The 22386-nt window shown below is 43.9% G+C and overlaps 1 protein-coding gene across 1 annotated transcript in view; it reads left to right on the top strand.

Moving 5' to 3' along the window:
* zmp:0000000660 (arf-GAP with Rho-GAP domain, ANK repeat and PH domain-containing protein 2) overlaps positions 1 to 22386 on the top strand; it is a 53487-nt gene that overhangs the window by 666 nt on the left and 30435 nt on the right. Inside the window, exons 2-10 of the mRNA XM_037261735.1 lie at positions 456 to 1202; positions 2430 to 2506; positions 5797 to 5873; positions 6173 to 6228; positions 7006 to 7308; positions 7584 to 7653; positions 13436 to 13556; positions 17577 to 17761; positions 21023 to 21129. Coding sequence (XP_037117630.1) covers positions 493 to 1202; positions 2430 to 2506; positions 5797 to 5873; positions 6173 to 6228; positions 7006 to 7308; positions 7584 to 7653; positions 13436 to 13556; positions 17577 to 17761; positions 21023 to 21129 — 1706 coding nt within the window. The 5' untranslated portion in view covers positions 456 to 492. The remainder of the gene's footprint in view (positions 1 to 455; positions 1203 to 2429; positions 2507 to 5796; positions 5874 to 6172; positions 6229 to 7005; positions 7309 to 7583; positions 7654 to 13435; positions 13557 to 17576; positions 17762 to 21022; positions 21130 to 22386) is intronic.

The following is a 22386-nucleotide window of genomic DNA, read 5'->3' on the forward strand; positions in this document are numbered from 1 at the left end:
AAAGTGCAATAAAATGATGTCATCAATGTTGGAGTGATGTGGCTCAAGTTAGTAGCTTGGGTGGTGAGTAGAAATTACACACAGTCAACCATTCATTTTTTAATGGCAATTTGAGAGCTGAGCGTTTGTTGCGTGTGAATTAGTGACTTCCAAAAATAATGACCCATTCAGTCAGGACTTAATGCTCACTCAAGCTTGGCATTGCGTTCCAAATATGCAACCACAAAAGCAGAAGTTGCGCTTGTGTGCAACTCAAACGAGAACAAGTTGAATTTCTGACGGCAGAAGGAAATGCCGTTGACTTTCGAAGCCATGGCGTGAAAGCACGAGGCCTCGAGGCCAGGACGGCGGGACCGATTGCTTCCTGCCGTGTCGCAAACGTGTCTCGTCTCGTCACGCCGGCAGTCGGCCGTCTCTTTACGCCTGACCGAAATCTTGTCTCGATTCGCCTTCAGTGTTGTGGAGTCCCGCCGGATGACGCACTAGAAGGTCATGTCGGAAGCTGCGGAGCCAAGCCAGGAGCTGCAGCGCTGGCTCCTCAGCCTCCACCTCTCCCAATACGCGTCGTGCTTCCAGCAGGGTGGCTACCGGACTCTGCGGGACCTCGCCCGGCTCACGGACGAGCATCTCCGAGAGCTCCGGGTGCTCCCGACCGGACACCGCAAACGCATCCTTCGCAGTTTAGAAGCACTGGGTGTCCACACGCAAAGTCATGGAGAGGAAGTCCAGAAACCGAGGCCGTACCCGAGAAATATCTTCTTGGTGGATAAAAAAAGAGGCGGGTCCTGTCAGCACCCTTGTCCAAAAGAACGGCAGCAGGTACCATTGGATGGGAGTCAGACCTTGCCGGCGGGAGCTGGACTCGGGGCGCAGACGGAAGCCTCCGGCCCGCCGCGACCGGCCCGTCGAAACGTCCCAGCGTCTACGTTGGAGGATCTCCCTGCTTCCTTGTCCAGCAGCAGCAGCAGCAGCAGCACAGAATCACTCCCAATTTCGGAGACTTCCCCGGAGGACGCCCCCTTTGTACCTTCCCCTTCCGATGTCCCGACCCAGAGCGAGGATCGAGGCTCTTCTCTCTGCAGCATGGTGGACAACGCCCTCTACGACGCCCAGCCCGCTTCCGCCGCCCCCAAAGGTCCGCGACCGACCCGCTCTTATCGGCTGAGGCACAGGCCGGTGCCCGACATCCCCCAACAAGACGGGTACGTAGTCTCCGGCGCCTTGCGATGCTTTGGAGCGCTAGCGGTCATGTTGCTTTTGCCTATAACGCATGCTTGGCGACCAAACAAAAACAATCAATAACCAATAAGAGCATCTTGCAAAACTCTTGCAACTGTCCAAGTAACGCAACAATACCCTGTAGCAAAGCGTTCCCCTTTTCCTGTCATTTTTCAAAATTATATCCGATAACTGCCCGCGGTTGTTTTGTGTCAAGATTTGAAAAAGTTCCATTGGAGAAAAACATACCCCCAAAAATCAATCATCAAGTCATCCACTAATCAACTATCTTGACTCTGACTCCCCCAAAATCTGAAGCAAGATATTAAAGTTACTTTTCACGTAGTGTCTTTGACAATCGTTAGCCTTAGCCTAGCTTACATAGCCTACACACATATCTACTAAGTACTAAAACTTTGGTACACTCGTTTGAAATACTCCATCAAAATCTGAAGCAAGATACTAAAGTCACTTTTTACATACTGTCCTTGACTACCTTGTTTGGCATGTTCAAACTTGACAAATCAAAATTGGTTTTATTTGATTTGCTATCTACTAAGTACAAAAATTTGGTACACTCACTGTTTGAAATACTCCGCCAAAATCTGAAGCAAGATACTAAAGTCACTTTTCACATACTGTCTTTTTTTTTTTTCTTAAATATTTCCAGCAACATTTCCTCAGATTTGGGTTAGCTTAAGCCTAGCTTACTTTGCTAATTAGCCTACACGCATATCGACAAAGTACTAAAAATCTGGTACACTCACTGTTTGAAATACTCCAATAATATACCAAAATCTGAAGCAAGATACTAAAGTCACTTTTCACATATTGTCCTTTACTATCGTTTTTTTTTTTTTAAAGATTTCCAGCAACATTTACTCAGATTTGGGTTAGCCTAAGCCTAGCTTACTTTGCCTACACACTTATCTACTAAGTACAAAAAATTTGGTACACTCACCATTTGAAATACTTGTATTTCCAATACTTAAGTACATTTACGAACATAAAAATACTTTTGCTCCAGCAAACGGCCTCAAGTCACATCCTCCAAGGTGACCAACTCCTCGCAAAGTCATTTTTCTGCGAGGATACTTCTACTTTTACTCCACTATGGATTTCTGCTACTTTCTCCAAGATCCGGGTGTGTGTTCAATGGCGAGTGTTGCACTTTTTGAAAGTTGTTTTCATTGCGCTCTCTCCTCTCTCAGGCGCGTGCAAACAAGCGGGCCCCGACACCCGGCAGCCGTCTGCGGGCGTCCCTCCGGTGCAAACGGCGCTCAGAAAGGTACGCAGCGCATTCGCTCTCCACGTGCCATGAATATTTCATTTGGCGGGGCTCTTGTTTGCCCGGATGAAAGAAGGTGGGGGTGGGGGGGTGCCGCCGAGTCTGCTGTTTGGCGGCTGCGTCGCGGGAAGCGGCGGCGGCGGCGCACATCTCGGGGAATATGGGCTCTCATATCTTGTCCCCCTCCAACTAGTCAGACCTGAGTCTGAGGTAGCTTTGAACAACTTTTTTTGGGGACTGGATTTTTTCTTTTCTTTCATTTTTTTTTTTGTCCTCTTCGAGATGACGAGTTGACAAAGTTGGATTCACTCCAATGGTTTTTAACGATTGGACCGCAGGTGAATGGTTGCCCGGAAGCAAACGATTCCAAGGAGCCTGTTTTGGTGTCACACTCAAATATCTCTTGTCCATTTTTTTGCTGAGCTCTTAATTGTGCTAAGTCAGGTGTTTTTTTAATGTCATTTACAATTCAGTTTGAGGTTTAATTCCTTTTTAGAGCAGCTTGGTTAGTTTTTTTTTTTTTTTTTTGCTTCATGTCATTTTAATTTTACTTTTAGTTTACAATTCTCAAACAATTATTACAGACACAAGTTCAAATTCCATTTCAAATGCTTCACCAAGACTCAATCAAAAAGCTATGGTGGCTACAACTATAGTTAAATTTTCTTAACTCATTCAGTGCCATTGACGGTTATAGACGTCAAAGATATTAACTGGGTTTGCAGTGAATGAGTTAAATGTAAGATGTAGTTTCGGTGAGTCTTTATTCTTCTAGAAGTCCCCCCCCAAGGTCCGAACGGAACGTGAAAGTCACAGGAGAGACGTGAGGAAGGTTTGTTAGGAAGGAAGAAGAGCTGGATGCAAAACAGGCTAAGACGACGGTGAAGAGGGAGCGCCGGGAAACGCAAACTTGGATGTTTCCCCATCACGGATTGCGCATGTGTGCAAGGCAGCGCCATTCCCACGAGCCGCTGCTCCAAATAGAATTTACCCGATGGATAAAAGTTCATTTTGTGCAGCGCAGTACTGATTTGTTGTTTTCCGGCGAACGCCCGCGAGTTCATAATTTTTGTTAATTAATTGCCTGCAAATGTCACGAGGTGGTAGAAAAAGCTGTTCAAAACAAGGACTGATTTATTTGTTATTTGGAACAATAAGCAATAATAAGCCAAGCAAGCTTATTAGACTCAACAAAAACTAATGAAATAAAATTGAAATTACGCAGAATAACGTTAGCTTGGCTGTCCTGAGCTGTCAGCGCAGGCGTGGCGTCGCTCACAGCGGGAATGACAACAAATTGACGGCCGCTGCGATTGGCTTCCTAAACTCATTCAGTGCCATTGACGGTTATAGACGTCAAAGATATTCACTGGGTTGGCAGTGAATGAGTTAAAAGATCAGGAAGGAAAATCAGCGGCGACACTAAGCGGGAGCCGCTAGCCGCGCCGCCTCCCATTTAGCGCCACTTAAGTGCCACCCTTGCGCAATAGAAGGATCTGGTCGGGAGTTTTGTCACTCACAGAGGTCAACTGATAGATGTGGAGTGGCCACTACGAGTGACCCCCTCGGTGAAGCCGATTAAACCCCCGACGTGACCACGTAATGTCTTTACGAAGCGCCGCCGTCCTCCTCAAGGACGTGACGGCGTCGCCGTGTCCTGACCGTCCGTCCGTTCCTTTTGTCTGCAGGCCGGTTTATGCGTCAGAAGGTGTTTTGATCTTTTCCGACGTCTTTTTAGTCTGCGCGTGTGCGTGTCGAGCCCGCGGCGGCATCTTCTGTCCTGCGCCGTCCTCGGGAGAAGCTGGCGTCATCTTTCACAGTGACAGGCTGCGGCCCACGCACGGTGGCTGGCCCCCGGGTCTCCAGACTAATAATGTCTGGCTGCACTTTCTTCTTCTTCTTCTTTGCCTTCCCCCCCAAACATAGACCACAGTCTCAGCAGAGGCAAACAGAATGGATCAAGGCTTGCCAAACGTATTTGGAAAAAGTAGTCGTGTAAGGCTGGGGATTCAACTCCTTCTCTTAATAGTCCAAAAGTACTATTTTATAAAGCGCAAAAATCAAGGTTACATGCGTTGTTGTTAAATCCCGTTCCAAGAAATTGCCTGTAATGAACTTTTCTTTGCTTGCTGTGCACTCGAAATGCAAGAGGCTGACCCGACAGAGATGTCATAGAAAACCAACAATGGCTTTTTTTTTTTTATAAGTTCAGGAGTAAACAGAAATGTGGATGTTTTCAGGCCCACAAGTGATTGCGTGTAACATCTGCTCTGTTAGAGTAGATATAATAAAGTTCAATGTAAGAGTGTCATGCTTAACAAAAGATGCTCAAATAAAAAGTACTATGTTGCGCTAAAACGCCTCTGCCAGGTAGAGTTTATCGAAAACGTTACTCAAACTGACGTAGCTGAGTTAGCGTAGCGCTTTTCATTGCCAGCTAGCATTAGCTTGATGCTTGTTAGCGTTGACTTGACGTGTATGCTCTCAAACGTTGCTATTGATTAAAATAAAATAAAAATTACCGTTTTTTTCCATGTATAATGCGCCCCCATGTATAATACGCACCCTAAAAATGGCATGTCGATGCTGGAAAAAAGCCTGTACCCATGTATAATACGCACCCAAATTTTGACTCCTACTTAAGTCCGTAAACGTAAAATTATTTCAGAAAAAAGATCATCTTTGGGAACAACCGGATGTTATTCTGCCGGTCAGTATCACTGCGCATGCGCTAGCAAACTTGATAGCGAAGAAATGTTTCGGATTTGTGTAGGGTACATTGTGACAGCAAACGAGCAGGTGATCGAGCAAGCGTCTGATACGAGAGCATTGTGTTCGTATGGAGCGTGTTTGAAGTGAACAGCAGAGAAGAAAGCGCATCTGTAATGGCGGCCTCCGTATGATATCCGGATAAAAAAAAATAAAAAATTGTACCCATGTATAATGCGCACCCCAGATTTTAGGACAATAAATTCGTTAAATTTTGCGCATTATACATGGAAAAAACGGTAATCAAAAAACAGAAAAACAAAACAAAAAAAAACCATCTTTTTTGGTTTTTTTTAATTGTGGTGGTTCTTTAGGTTTGCAAACGGTTCTCATAGCTGACCTCATCAAACAATTGATTGGAGTAAAAAGTACAAAAGTCAAATGTGTGGCCAAAAAATAATAATTATAAAATCGTCCTCGCCATCACTGTCTCATCAAAATGATTCAAATACGCGAGGATTGATCTCATCTTGCTTTCAGCAGCATTCTTTTTTTTTGTCGTCTGCCTGTCTCCTTTTTAGCTCCACTTCACAGAACCTTGACGCCCATCGCTCCCTACGGAGAGACCTTCCTGTACAACAGCGCTCAAAGCATTCCGGTAAGACGCCGTCCACTCCCACTGGTGCGCTGTTAGTAGCAGCTTACCAAAGAGGTACAGATGTATTTTTATTTTTTTTTCCTCCTCTCCCTTAACATCCGGAAGAACATCACAGGCCAAAGCGCCATCTCACAGCGTTAATGTTGTCACATAACAGAGTGGCGCTTGCTTCTCTGTTGCCCCCAGAGGTTAATAGAATGTCAGCCGGCCGCTAAAGTTAGCACCGTTTAATGCAACAACGTGTCTAAGCTGAACATTTTCTTTTCATTTGATGCTCATCTGCTCTGTGCCCCTTCCAGAGGCAAGGTGGCAAAGAAGCGGCGCCCAAGGAAACGGTCAGAGAGAAGAAGCTAAGGTAGCCGCCGCTTTTCTAATATTGTCTGGCTTTGCAAATTCAAGGAAAGCTTCAGAGAAAAAGAAAAAAAAAAACACTTCTGACCATGTTTGTGTTTTGGGGGTAAACATGTTTCCAAGCGAGATGGAATTGTTTCATGGAGTCCATTTATCAATTTATCAAAATATTTGTTTCTTTCCAGAGCAGTTCGTTAATGAACAATGTAATTGGAGGAGCAGCTGTCTAACTTTGAAGCATTAAACAATACAAATGTGACAATAGAATAAATGATTATAATAATGATAATAATAAACATTTGATTTATAAGGCGCCTTTCAGGACACTCAAGGTCGCCGCACATAGGCATAAAAACAATTCAAGAAAGGACACAGTTTAAAAAAGCCAAGAGTTTTTAATTATTAGAACAGCTATTATTAAACAGTAAATTATTGTTTTTAATTATTTGTAGAATCAACTAAGTGTATTTGTTGACTTCATAGCAGTCAATTTTAATTTCCTGTCCAGAAGCGAAGCTAAATTGATTTGATCGAATGTAATCCAATTCATAAAAAATAATAAAATAATAACAATAATGATAATAATATAATATACGTATATAATTTAATAATAATTATATAATATAATAATAATAAATAATAATACAAATGTTAAAATGTAATTTAAAAAAAGATCCCATTATTTACTCTATGTAGAGCAACATAAACAAATGAATAAAAATAGAAGGACTTGTTCCACTTGCACATCTTTTTCATTTGGCTCATTTCATGCAACCCGCAGATCTGAAGACAAGGAAGGCCCTCCCGTTGCGAGCGTCCCGGACCCTTACAAAGATGACTACGCCACAGTGGAAGAGTGCGCCAGCTTTTTGCCAAGTTTGGCGCAAAGTCCGGCAGAGTACGGCTCCATCGGCCCAGCGGCCTCTGCTTGGGATTCTGGCTCTGCTTCTGCCGTGACGGCGGACTGCGAGCTCTACTCCCAAGCTGACCGTCTGCCTGATATTTCCCCGTACGCTTGCTTTTACGGCGCCACAGAACCTCAAGTGCTGAAAATGGGCTGGCTGGACAAACTTTCACCTCAAGGGTAGGTGGACCAAACATCTGATGAATGCACTCAGCACTACAAAGGTGTGAATGCTACCAGAAGATAAATGTATCAATATGACTGTGGTTCCAAATAATATTTTTTAAAGCTAAATAAAGTTCAGCTGTTCTAATCGTCAGACTTCTGATTGTGGGCTGTTGTTTGTAGAACGCTGAAGGGAAATAAATTAGATTTATTTTTATTTTTATCTATTTATAATCTATTATTATTTATTTTATTATTACAGCTAGCTTGAGCTTCTCCCTTTTTTGCAGGAAGTGCGTCTTTCAGCGGCGGTGGGTGCGTTTCGACGGCGAGACCCTGGCCTACTACAACAGCGACAAGGTAACTTTGAACAGCCACCGGACGCTAGAGCTCAAAAGAAATCGATATCCCCGGTCCCGTCGGCCGCCTCATCATCGTTAGCGTTGCGAGCTAACGCAGGGAGGAGAGCAAGGACAGAGTGACTTTAAGCCAAGCGTGGTAGAGCGGCGCTTCCCACGCCCATACAGTAAAATACATTGCCAATTCTCGGATAGCGGAAAAGGGGGCGCCGAGCGTTCGCCTACCGCGGCTCGACAACCTGAATCGTTAACAGAGATATGCCGTCCCTTGAAATGTCTTTTGGCAAATGTCCCCATTCAGGTTCCGCTGACTTTTTGCCTCAGCACATCACAATCAATGACGTGCGACCTGTCTGATGGCGCATCGTTAATCACTTGCTAATTACGGCCCTCTGTGACCCCCGCCCCCCCCGCCACGCACTCCTTTCAATTGGGACGGTGGCTTTATTTGTCAGGACAGGCTTCGCCACCGGCAGAACGAGAATCATCAGGGAGGGTCGCGCCGGATGAGTCAGCACTTTACTGACCATTATGCGGCGTTTTGCTTCTTGTTGGCAAGAGTTGAGAAGTTGCCTCGGTGGTGGACTTTTGTGCCCCAACTTTTGATTCTTATACTCTTTTTCGATTGGATGCTGATGTGCATTTATGGTCGCATCTGATTGGACAAGCTCATATAAAAACATGTGGTCATTTATGGCCCTTTTTTGTGGTCTGCATATTGCAAGGGCCATTATTGCGCTAAACAATATTTTTTTCGAAATATTGCTCTCGTAGTAACGACTTGAGCAGTTTTTGCCTTCTGATTTCGCGGGTTAGTAGGTCATTGTGCTGCTCAGTAATGAGAGTCCTTTACTTCAACGGACATTTTGTTTCTCCTTATGTGTGCGCCTTGGGCATGAAGGGGTCAGATTGGCAAAGCATCAAGAATATTCCCTGTGGGGATTATATTGGGCACTGAGCAGTTTGTGTAAGAAAATCAGCTAGTTTTATAACCACGATGCTATTTCCGTGAGCCTGTTAGCTCTAGGGCCTTTCGTGTTATGAGTTAGCATTAAGCTAGCAGGCCTTCATACGACATCGTTAAGTGGTTCATTCTTGTTTTACAGCGACTAAAACAACCATAAAGACTGCGATAGCGATGCTAGTATTGTTAGCCTGTTAGCTCTGTGGCGCTTTGCATTATGTGTTGCCGTGAAGCTAGCGGGCTTTCCTTAAGACAAAGTGAAGTGGTTTCAAGGTTTGCTTAAATGCACAACATGTCCTTGTCTTTGTTCCAATGTTGAGTTTAACACTAAATGTTGATAAATAACTTTGAGCTGGATATTGATTAGGAACGTTGGTTGTAGTTGACAAAGAAGGCAGCTGGAAGACCAAAAACCTGAGCACCAGTGCCTGAGATTGTTCTCAATCATCCAGGTCAATTTTTTGGGCCTTGGCAAAACTAACATGAACGTTTTTTGCGCTTTCAAGTCTCTCAGCGGCGTTTAGTAAAGGCTAACCTGCCCGTCGGTAACAAAGCGAGGCGTCATGCTGCGCTCGTCGCTACACCAAACATTGCCATGCTTGTCCTCGCTCAGAAACTTTTAACACCCGCAAACTCTCTTTTGTAGTGTGAAATCCGACGGGATCTGTCGGCCCCAGACAGAACTAATCGCACTTAATCACAGTCGCAGCTTGAAAGGTCTCCGGTGATGTCATCATCGGGGGCCAGCCGAGGTGGCGTGGGAGAGGAGCGAGATCATCGGTCTCACTTGTTCCCGCGGGCTCGCCGCCTCGCATCCGATCCATCTCATCAATCAGCCCCTTTTCGCCCGATTTCGTCAAGACGAGGGGATTGGCTCGGGAGAACGCTTTGGGTCTTTAGATTTACTCCTCTGGGTGCTGATATGCGATGTCGTGCGTCTAAGTGTGTGTGTGCGTGAGAGCGTGTGTGTCCAAAGCCTGGCTTGAAGGGATGAAACGAGGAGGATGGGCAGAGTTTGAGGACTGAGGATCAGTCTTTGCAGTGTGTCAGCCTGATGCGGCAAATCCCTCCATTGACAGTTACTGCAACGCCGGCCGGCGGCTTATCTTACATGCCGATTTTTCAATTCTTTTTTTTTTCTACGTGCCACACCTGCACCCAACAAAATATGTCAATCATCATCGCCGGGGAACTTTTGCAAAAATGCATCAATCAGCCTTGTTCGGTTCGGAGTACAACCGCGGTAAATTTGCCGTGACCCTGAAGAATTGTTTTCAAAATCTACAAATGTCAAAGAAAAAAGAACTATATCTTTTTATTATTTCTATTTTATTTGATTTGTGTCGATGAATCATAACAACCTTGCAAGTATTGTGCCCTGAATACTGCTTTCAAAGAATACCGACTTGAAGGCGGCTAACAAAAAACAACTTTGAATGGGCAACATTTTTTGTAAGTGTGTCATGTGAAAGGGAAGGAAAAAAAAAAAAAGATTTTTTTTTCTTTTCTGTAATGGAATAACACAGCAGGTTCGACGAAATGGGCAGCAAGCAGCTATGTGGAAAAAAAAAATGGATGCGATTTTCAAATCTTGATTTAATGGCTCACTTAGGGATTGAGAGAGCTTTTCAGTGCCACCAGTTGGTGTCCTCATGCCTCCATCTCAAATATGCTGAAACCTTTTTTTTTCTTTTTCTTTCTGCACCCCAAGCGCTCCTCCCCGCTTCTCTCTCTCCCTACATGGTGCCTCCATTGTTGTGTGCTTTAGCTCCAGCGCTCAGCCTTAATTGTTCCGTGAAGTTTACTGCCTTGTTTTTACTTTCTGTGTGTGGAGAGGGGGGGAAAAAAATAAGAGAGAAATGTGCAGGAAAAATTGGTCCCGCCCATCCCCGCCGCAACTCCTCTGCGGTGGAGAGGGAGGAGGTCATTGTGAGGGGAAATAAGAATTGGGGGTGGGAGGGGGTGAGTCAGGTGAGTGTGTTATCTCAGAAAGAGATAGTTAGGCCTCATTGCCTTCTTTGTCCTCTTGAGGCTCGTCTGCGCGCGTGTGTGTCTTTCTCCTGACCTCGTCTTTTCATCAGACCCTTCCCCGCGAGTATTTATAGATGCGCGAGTCGCAATTAAACAACTCTCTCCTGCCTGACCCCCAAACTGGAATTAAGACAATTAATTACCGTTAAATCATGTGGCGCAATTATCAGGCACGGAGCTCGATTGTCCGCGCACGCTCCTTTTCTCCTTTGGTCACCATTCGTTGATAGAAAATAATTTTGCGACGTTAGCGTATAAACGGTTGTACGTTGCGTTTACTTGAATTGCTTAAATGAACCGCAAACCAGCCAGTGCACTTTATGTGGCAGGCAAATGAAAATGAAACGATTCAAAATGAGTGTTAACTGGCAACCCAGTTAATATCTGACGTGTATAGTCGTCAATGGCACTGAAGGAGTTGATGTGAAATTTCGAATCGATCCAGCGCTCTCAAATGTTTGACGCTAGTCTGCATTGTGATTAATGTTGCTTTAGTTTTGTCAAATCTCGAATGAATCGGGTGCGGCCATTTTGCGAATTGCTGGCGACTGAAAATGACATCACGGTTGCTCGGGGGCTCAAGTCGTCACCAAACAGCTTGCCAATGTCACATGACCAAGCAACGAAAACAGTGTTAGTCCAAAGCATTTGAAATAAACAAGCTTCATGTGCTTTATCCTCTTTACATGACACGTTTGTGAATTTGCGCTAGCGCTAAGCAATACATTTCAAATGAGAGATTTGTCATACAGGAAGTTGTTTTGGCCTACTTAGAGCTCATTACATGAAGCCCTACATCTTCTTTAGTTAGATTAATGATCTGTCGAGACATTCCAGGGAACTCCAGATGAACTTACGGTGCCACAAAATGTTGCATTAGAAGTAAGTAAAACACACACGGCTACGACGACCCAACAGGAGAACTCAAGTGAGATTGCGGCCAAAACATGTCATTAGCTAGAGCCAAAGTCGTTAGAGGGCTCTTATTATTTCTAATTGCACCTTGGCAAGGCCTACTGGGAAAGTAGCTTTTTCCAATTTGTTGAGTAGTCCACCAAATTGAGACGCACGCTCCAAAACGAATGAACGCTAGCGCTAATGTTAGCATGCTCGCGCTAATCTTAGCGTTCTGCCTTTTTTTTTTTTTTTTTTGTGTCGGCTTCAGATGCTGCTGACCAACACTTGCTACCTACCGGAAATGTGAAGCATCGAAATACGATCCTGAAACATTTATGTGAATTGATTTTGAAATTTGCCAAATTGCTTGTTGTATTTGAACAAATTTTCCAATTTGTTGAGCAGTCCACCAAATTGAGACGCTCACTGGAAAACGGATGAACGCTAGCGCTAATGTTAGCATGCTGCTTTTAGTACAAGCCCCCTACAGCCAGCTTTGATGAGGTCTCTGGCCCCCTTGCCCGTTTTTTGCGCCGTCTCTCCTCGGATCTCCCATTTCCTTTCCCTCGGTCCTCCTTGGCCTCTCACACGAAGCTCATTTCTCTCGTCGTCCCCCTCTTGACTGTGCCGGATGATATTTTTGGCTGCTTGATTTCTTTTTTTTTTCTTCTCCTTCTGCGGATGGCAAGGTCAGCAGCTTAATTAAGGAACGGCAAGTGGGAGTCACAAGTTCACCGCCTCCCTTCCCATATTTGCTACCGTGTAGGACAGTGTGCAGCAAACAAAATGAAACCTTTTTTTTTTGTTTTTACTTGGCAAAGATAATGACACGATGAGCATGAATAATGCAATGTCGTCTTATTTTTCTTCTCACGAGCCAGTGATTTTCACAGCGTTAGAGTAACATAATGCACGTCCCTCTTAGGAGAAGATTTGGCTTTTTTTTTTCTCTCCCAATGCTCTAAAGGCATTTCTTTGTCACATCAGGCCTTGAACGCTGATCGGGAACGATGCCCTGCGATCGAGCTTTCTCATTCACGCCGCCGATGACCCACCCACCGAAAAATGTGTCGCATCCAGTCTTGTTTGGAGGAAGAAAAACACAGAAAAGTACGCCAAATGGCACTTTAGCCAATGGCGCGTCTGCAAGTTTCTGTTCAATTTTGCAAAGCAGACTGAAAAGAAAGTGGATTGCAGTCAGACGCTTATTTGTGGCAAGTCGCCATCTTGGAAAAATCAAATAAAAATGGGCATCTTTTGTCTCAAAGACCCATGTACGGAATTGTACAGGAAGTTGGCCATTTTCAATTGAAGCAGCCATTTTGGATGAATTTCAGGGCTTGATTTTGCCAAACTCCTCTTCGGGAATTCGTGCCAATGAGTTGGACGAAGGTACAATGTACACTTTTTCAAATATGGGCTGTTTTAGTTAAATTGATTCATTTGATTTATTTTTTTCTACATTTTATCCTGGTCCGTTGGAATTTTCTTTGTTTTTTCGGTTGCAAAAAAAAAAAAATCTGCAGCGCTAATAAAGTCATCTTTCTCCGGCAGCAGGTCTTAATTCAAGCGCTTCTCATTCAGGGCGCCTTTTATCAACGTTATTGCTCCAGAGGCAAACAGGGAAGGCATTTCTGTAAATAAATATGATGGCGTATTGATGGCTTATGCCTCGAGTTTGATGAGCATATCCGTCAGCCGCGCTTCAAAATTGAATCCGATCCAAAAGCGGCAGCGATGCGACAATTACACACACAGCCGTTGATGCAGAAAAAAAAACAACAACCTCATTCCGACTTGATAGAGAAAAGAACAACAGCTCGATAATGCCATTCCAATTTGCCGGCATTTGCCAAGTTATTTAGTGTGTGCTGTCTGCTTGCGTGTGCAGGAAATGTACTCCAAAGGAATGATTCAGGCCTCCGCCGTCCGCCAGGTGCAACCTTTCGGTGACAACAAGTTTGAGGTCATCACCTCGCTTCGCACATTTGTCTTCCGAGCCGAGAAAGAAGGTACGGACTCCCGCTTTCTCCCGCTTTCTCCCGATCTCGCCTGCTGAAGCGACACCTCGGTTATCATGGCTGCCGTTGAATTTGCGGTTCACGTGGTGTTAACGCCAAGGACAAATATCACACAAAAAAAACAACACGTGGGTCAGATTGCTCAAAAAAGTTGAAAATAATCATTAATAAAATAACTAAAAATAATGATCAAATAATTATATATACCGTATTTTCCGGACTATAAGGCGCACCGGACTATAAGGCGCACCGTCAATGAATGGCCCATTTTAAAACTTTGTCCTTATATAAGGCGCACCGGACTATAAGGCGCACCATTAATGCATCATGTCAGATTTTTAATCCAAATCAAATCATTCTCCATTTTATCATTTTTATTTCAACTTCAGACGCAACAAACTAATTTATAATCACAAAATAATGATCCATAGTCTTTTTGATTCATGATTCATAGTCTTCAGCGGGCCACTTATGATTGATTTCATGACACAATGCTTCGGGCCAGTTTAGACTTAGGAATTTAGTCCGTATATAAGGTGCACCGGACTATAAGGCGCACTGTCGGCTTTTGAGAAAATTTTAGGTTTTTAGGTGCGCCTTATAGTCCGGAAAATACGGTATATATAATAATTATGAAATAAATAAAATAATTATAAAATAATATAGATACATAATATATATATATTTATGATAATATAAACATATAATGAGATCCAAAATAATAAGTGATAAAAATGATAAGAGCCAAAATAATTAGCGGGCGGCGGTGTTGTCCAATGTCAGCTCACAAACTGAAAAAGATGCCATTTCAATGAACGCAGTCAGTTAGAACTGATGAGCAAGCCCGCACAAATCAGAGACAACATAAATCGATTGCACATCAACCCTCAAATTGACCAAATTAAACAAAGGACCTTTTCACCGTCATTGTAGTTTATGTGAACAGATGGTGGACTTTCAGGGTTTTTTTTTTTTCCCGCCCTCACAATTTGTTCTTATGACTTAATGAAACTGTTTTTCAATTTTGTTCATTTTGGTCAACTCTGACGACCTCGTGAGGTCGGGCTCCCCTTCTCCGCGATGGGCGGGCGGCCTCGCACCAAGGTGGCCCCTCTTTTTGGAGCGAGCGTTTGCATGGAAAAGCCAGATCATCCCCTCATGCATCTTTAAACGAGCACGGCTCGCCTTGGAGCCAAGACTCATCAATCTTCGGGGAGCGCACCAGAACCGGGAAGACCCGAGGAGGCTGATGGCAAACCAAGGAAGTTAGTGGAGCGGAGTAAAGGAGCTGCTGAACATAAAGAGCCGAGCGGCCGGAGGAAGTGAAGGAATAATCGAGGGTGGGGGAGGAGGGGGGGTTCATGCGTGAGCCAGGTAGTGAAGAGGTAAAGGTGGCGACCACAGGGAGGCAAAAGCAGCAAGGAGTGAATAATTGACTGTCACGGATGGATGGATGGATGGATGGATGGATGGGTAGATGGATGGATGGATGGATGGGTAGATGGATTGATGGATGGGTAGATGGATGGATGGATGATCGATGATAGCTAGCTAGCTATAGATAACTATCGATAGGTAGCTAGCTATAGATAGCTATAGATAGCTCGCTATAGATACATGGATGGATAGATGGATAGCTATCATGATCTAGAGAGAGAGAGAGAGAGAGAGAGAGAGAGAGAGAGAGAGAGATCTTGTGCCACAAAACAGAATCCTTAACGTCCTCTTGACAAACAAAGCAAAGCAAACAAAAGAGGCCCAAGCATTCGTTTGCTTTTTTTTTTGACTCTATTCCTTTTGATGGAGGCCGCGTGGGCGGCCTTTAAGATCTCGTCGCCGAGCGCAGAGTGGACCTCGCTCTCCTTTCAAGCCACTTTACTCACTTCTCTCCTTGAGAGAAGTGAAATCAGCTCTGTAGCCCTGAACGCACAACAAGCATCCAAGTTTTTTGTTGTTGTTTTTTTAGCTAAAGTCAGCATCTACATTTTTGAAGAGTTTTACCTTTCCATCTCATTTGAAACACATGCCAACATATCAATATACATGTAAATTGATGAGCTGTGTTTTTGTTAGATTTAGTTTTGCTTTCCACCGATCCTCATCAGACCCACCTTTGTTTTGAGACACCATTAAAAAAAAAAAAAAAAATTTGACCTGTGCTAATGCTGGACATGCTAACAAAAATTAGCATTAATTCTCAAACAACCGCTCCATAAAAAAAAAACACATTTAGCAGCATCGCCTGTAACAAAACAACAATTAACCTTTCTATATTTAAACAGGAAAATATTCAACCAAAGCATTGAGTTTGGCATTTTTTCGCAGGTATGTCCAACATTCTCCCATGTGTCGTTGTGGGAACATAAACTCTAAATTCAGACAGTACAGTGTCAAAACCCATCAAAGTTTCATCGATGTTTTGGCCATGCTTGTACAGGCGACTGGAAATGAAATGAATTTAGCCGAGGCTTCACCGGACGATCTGGTGTACTCGCCAAACAACAAGCAAATGTACTCAAAACACAAGCGCTCAGGCGTGCGCATGCTAACACGCCGCTCGCCCGCGTCCGCCGCTTCCTTTCTGTCTGGGACCGACAGCCCAGAAAAGGGAGGGAGGAAAGCCCTGAATAAAATACGAGGCAAATAGTCGAGAGCAGGACAGGTAATGGAAGTCAAAAAGCTGTCCGAGAACGGAACAGTAAAGCCCGCTGATGTAAAAAGCAGTCGGTAATGGAGGACGCCATTCATTATGGATGCGGTGGCCATTGTGAATTCAGAGGAAATTTGGGAGGTCAAAGTGGGTCAGCATGTCAGCAAGCTAATTAAGGTCGCGGGGAGACAATGTCAGCTCCGTCAGATGATTGACAGCTCATTGAGGGGGCTGCCCGTCACTCAGGCAAGGGCACGCCAGCCAGGTCAGTCGTGAAAGAGATTTGGCGCTTTGATACAAGCGGCTACGTTTGTAAACGTGCCCCGGGTCGCCGCCGGTGCGATTACAACCGAGCCGTTCAGCAAATTCAAACTCGAGTCGCAAGCAATGCGATTTGGGAAAAAAAAATATATATATTATTGAACTTGGTAATTGACTAGATTAAAATAACAATTAAAAAAATAAATAAATAAATGATTTAACTTAAAAATTCAACGCTTTTATGAGAACCCTAAAATCTGAAAATTGTGTTTGATTAGGAAAAACAAAATCCCAAATTTAATTTTCACTTTTGATTTTTGAATCTTCATTACATTTAGTAAACCTCAACGCAGCTTTGCTTACCTTTAGGACATAATTGCGATTCAGAGAGCGAAGACCTTCAACCCGCCTGGCTTCTGATGTAAATGAGTTTTTTTTATTTTTTGCCTCCACTCTTTTTCTGTTCCGTGGTGAAGTGTTGCCACAGCGGGCGGCGTGTGTTTACTCGTGTTGGGAGTACATAAATCCGTTTGTACGTTGGCGTTGCTTCTCCGAAGGGGGGGCGTTCAAAAGCGCATACTCCTTAACATGAAATATTCACGTGTTGGACTGCCCGCGAGCTTCGCCAAGGTTGTCTCCTTATGGAGTCCATTTTAGCTTCCTCGGCGCTCACTTTGTCTGTTTGGATTCCGTCAGAGAATGTCGGGGGACAATCTGAACGTTTCAAAAAGCACGTGTCAAGAAGGGGACCTTGAGACAAAAAAATAATGGCATTTGAAATTGCAATTGCTATATTGAGAGAGAAAAAAAAAAAATGCAATTATTGCAATTTTTCCAAATGGCTCAGCTCTGCTGGAGTCGCGGACTTGATGGCGATGACATTTCATTTGATTTTAATTAACTGTTGTGCTCGCTCCAATTTGCGCTGCAAAAATGAGCTCGAGGCGTTCAAATCTTCGTTAAGCAGCTTTCAAGGATATTATTTTTTTTCTATCCGGTTGCGCTTGATCCCGTCCAAGTGGCTTTCGTGCTCAAAGCAGACAAAAATGAAACAAAAGTCTTTGAATGTTTCCTCGCCTAAATGTGTTTTTGGTCGGCAGGGGAGCGCCGCGAATGGATGGACAGTCTTCAGACGGCGGCGGCGGTGGCGCGGCTCCCGGACGGCTCCGGCCTGCGCCGCCATTCCTCCACCAGCAAGCGCGGCATGCTGGAGCTGCGCCCCCACAAAGGCCGAGTTTTGATCTCCCTGGCGGCCAGCAAAGTCCGGCTCTGCAAAAGTGAACAGGTACTCTCGCCGACACCGTGGCGGCGTGAAAATGTAGCGCAGATAGTCATGAATATGGAACAATGTTTTATCCCTCCAAAATACAGTATAATTGTGTATTTATAAAAAGTTGTCTTCAAGCCTGCTAACTTAATGCTAACACGGATGGGCTAACAAATTGCCGTCGCATTCTTACAACCATTTGAGTCACAAATAATACTAACATGTATTTTCTTTATCCTCCGCAAAGAATGGCTAATATTACTGATTCTTACCGTGCTTTTGCGTCTGTCAATCTATGTGCGTGTACCTTTGTGGCCATAAGGTGCAGCACAATGTTTTATAAATATTTTCTTTTTCATTTCATTTGATTCTCTCAATTTAATTGAATATATTTACGTATTTATTTATTTATATTTATTATCTTTTGCAAAATTATTTTGAGCACGAGCCCGAGTGAGGGCCCACAAACTTCAACCGCAGAAGCGGTAAATGAGGTACGTCTCTTCAAGTAGGGTTCAAAGCGGCATTGTTTTTTTTGTTTTTTTTCTTTTCTTTCGCTTATGATCAGCTTTCTTTTCGGCACTCTCGCTCTCTTAAGCGAGTCTAATGAAGTCCTGATATTCTTACATCCTGCTGGGACAGAAGGGTGGGAAATAGCACGTCGCATTGATGCTATTTCCTCTCGAGTTGAGACCGCTACAGGCAGACGTTGCCTTCACCCGCTGTTGTGCTGTTTGCCTTTCATTATTTTCTTCATTAGCCCGAGCAAACATCTCGGTTAGATTTCGCTTTCGGGTTTCCCTCCGCGTCAGCACATTTCCGATCAAGGCGGGAGAAAATCCAAATTAATTGTATTTTTACAGCTGGAGATCAATCTGGCGGCGGGCGCGCATCTTGGCTTTGTGTGTGTGTGCGCAGCGAGGTCGTGGAGAGATGGAACGCTAAAAGACGAGAGTGGGAAGTAGAGACTCGCCCCGTTGGGGCTCAGCGGAGTGGAGTATTTAATCTAAGATGATGAAGGAGCTATTGGTAACACGGGCGCGCCGGCTCCTCCTCTGCTGCCGCCGCCCCGGACTCATTTGTCACGGGTCGCGGGCCGCATTTGAGGGCATTCAAGCACCGAGGTAAAGACAGTCCGAAGTCAGACGTGAGCAAGACCTTGCTCTCCTTTCCGTTGATCAAGATAAGACCTTTGCAAACTTTTACTTTGGAAAACATTGATCGACGTTTTTTTGCCCGTTTTTTGACATTAGAGCGCGAACGAAGAACAAAATCGGAATTAGTTTGTTAGTTTTAAACAATGACCTGGTGTTGAATGAGATGGCAGTAACTAATATTTTTTTCGATCCAAATAAATGAAGTGAAAAACAGTAATTACAAGAAAATAAATCAAACTGACCAAAAGAAATGAAGCAGTTTCTTTTTTGGGGGGGGGTACCTTTTCCCCAAACTGCAGTGATTTGAAAATTGTACTCTACTACTTTGCAATGTCGATTTAAATCCGATTACTTGTTCAGCCCTGGCTGTCACTAAGAATTATTTTTAGATTCAACTCTCCTATTGATTCATCCATCAAATATACTCGGTCCAGAATATGGTTTTTGAAATGAGTTTTCAGGCAGAAATGTTTGCGGTGCTCCTTGACCCCGCCCCTCAGCTGTGATTGGCTGGCGACCAACCACTTCCTCTCTCAGGTCGAACGGCCTCGTGTCCCAACTACTACATCAATTCTTGAACTCTAATTAGCCCCCCTTCCTCATACCGTCTCTCCTCAAGCGCTGTTAAAGTTCCCTTGGCTCCTGGGAATTAGGTGAGTTATTTTTACCGCCATGCCAATCACTTCCTGCCGCCAAGAAGCTTGTGCGCGTGTGTTGCAAGACTTGCCGGCCTTAATTGGCTGCCTCACAGAATTGACGGTTATTAGGTAGAAGGCGTATCCAGGTGAGCACTCTGATGTTTACCGATGGAGAGACATTTGAGAAACCTCTGGGCTCCGTACTCTGCCCCCTTTTATTTTATGTCTTAAAGCAATAAGAAGTGCCAAATATTTGCCCTCCAAAATTTTAATTTAAAAAGTGGAGACGAAAGTTGATAAAACAGTTTGAATAAAATAAAATCGTGAACAGTCTGGCGGGAAAATTCCGATTTCATTGTCAGTAGGGATGTAAAAAAAAAAGATTGTGATTTAACATTATTCACAAAAGATGGACGAGGCCACATTGGGCAGCACATGGCCCAATGTGGCCTTGTCCATTTTTTCTTTTCCCCCAAATCCCATTTTTTGGAGGCTCACCTCTGGACTGTCACGGCCGCTTTGAGGAATGACCACAAAAGTTTTTCTTTCACTCATGCCGCCCTCTTTTTGGTTAGACCTTGCGAGCTTATCGGGCTTCCGGGGCAGTTTGTCTGCATCGTCATCATTTTTTATTTCATTTGTTCTATCTTTGTCCTCCAGGTTGTTGGGAGTCCTCAGACGCCCCTTCTGCCTTTTTCCAAGTTTTAAGTACAATCCTCACTCAGACGACCCGGTTCAGGCCAATGTCGACGTGTGCGCGATTGCCTGTCACAAACTATTTCGAGCGGGACTCTTTTTCCTTAAAAAAAAAAAAAAAAGCCAGCAAGACTGACAATGCGGCTGTTGTAAATGTAGCTCTCTCTCCTTCTGTGTTTGTTAGCTTGGATGAGAGCGAATTACTTTGCAAGCCGGTGCGGGAAAAAACGAGCTGTGACTTTAATGAGGCAAGCAGGTGATCGTGCGTTATTTGCGGGGAGGGGGCGAGCGGGTGTCTAAATTTGGCCTGGAAACAGAAGCTTGAGATGCTGTCTGCCGAAGACTAATGGCTCTCGCAATGCCTGATGTATTTGCTTCAAGGTGTACGGAGCTTTCGCACAAATTAAATGCGGCGTCTGGCTCGGAAGAAAAAGCAAAAGTGAATACTCCATATCAGCAGAAGCGAGTTTCGGGCCTCAAACTCGTCAAATTATCATGCCGATTATTTAAATTGTGGAATCTTTTGTCAATTAATTGAGTTTGAATTTTAATCCCCTTTATCGATTAACAGGTCATTATTTGGCAGTGTAGAAAATGCAGAAATGTCAATTTGTGAGTCATTAGTCCCAATTTTTGTGTTTTTATTCAACACAAAGATGATCAGTCTGCCAGAATATCAATTTGGGATGGACGAGTATCCATCGCCTTACTTTACCGTATCGGCTGATACCAGGAACTGTTTTGGAAATCGTTTTGGCCAATGCCCGTTGTGCTTTGTGTTCCGTAAGGACTACCAGGCGGGCCTGGCTATCTGCGAAGTGGATTTGACGGCCGCCAGGATCCGAGACACCGATCGGAGGATCTTTGAAATCAACACGCCCTTTAAGAGCTTCTGGTACGTCTGCAAGCCTTTGTTTGTCCCACTGAAATGTTTCGAGTTGACAATATTCAGAACGTAATCTGATTGGTCGAAATAAGAAGCAGGCAGTTAGGCAGGTTACATTTACATGGCAACACAGAGAAGCTGCAATCCGATTGGACAAAAAAAATAAATTGTGAAACTTGCGCAGCCATGCAGTGAAATGAAGACAAAAGACGGAAATAAATTCCTACGACTTCATGTCAGCTTTAAAATGGACTCACAATACTTAATGGCGCCACTGCTGATAAAATCAAACTGGCACTATGTTACAAATGATAAACTGTTTACGTTCATTTGAAATTGACATATTCACTTGTATTTTTATTATATTATTATATAAGGTTTTATTTAATTTTTAAAAAAAAAATCTTCTCTTTAAATAAATAAATAAACGATAAATACATTAAAAATAAATAAATAAATGGACTATACAAACTCATTACACAAAAGGTTAAACATTGGAAAGAAAGAAAAGACAATCAGATATCGTGAATCAATAAATCAATACATGTCATCGGTCAGTCTTTTTAATACAACAGAGTGAATGGAATGATTTATTTTCATTTTTTAAATTTATTTTTAATGAACCCCAGTCTTGAAGCTTGGCAGCTATCTGCAGAACCTTTGAGGCGACTCCGTGTTCCCTCAGGCCCGACAATCAATAAGCGCGCTGCTTGTTTGAGCTGTAATGGCCCATTTAGAACACAAGCAGCACAAAGCAGCGCTTGTTTGTTTGTGCGTGCCGAATACCGCCACCCCTCCACCACACTTTCTTTTTCTCCCCCCTCCCCCCTTTGCCTTTTGTAGTAGATTGACTTGATTTATGTAAGACCCTCCCTCGTTCCTCCAATGCTCGGCCGCACGTCCAATCGATCTGTTTGTGTACGGGTCCGTAATGGTCTCGTGGTTTGGCACTTTGGTTAATAACCTTTACGTAATTGCCTTTTTTTTTTTTTTTTGAGCAACCTCACTTTCAAAGAAAAAAAAGTAAGTGGAATTAAAATGAGCTCCAATTGTTTTGATGAGGTGAATGCCGAGAGGCTCGGATTGTGTGTGTGTGTGTGTAGAATCGATTGGTCACCCTGGGAGTCTTGTGCTACCTGCTGAAGGTGAGGATTAGCCCGAGAATCATCTAATCACTTTAGGCTGGGCAGACTCACTTTGGCTTTTCCATTGTTTTGCTGCCATGGCTGACTTTTATTAGTGGTGAGAATGACAATTAGGAAGCGG

This window comes from Syngnathus acus, chromosome 10 (genome assembly GCF_901709675.1).
Source record: "Syngnathus acus chromosome 10, fSynAcu1.2, whole genome shotgun sequence".
Taxonomy (NCBI): Eukaryota; Metazoa; Chordata; class Actinopteri; order Syngnathiformes; family Syngnathidae; genus Syngnathus; species Syngnathus acus.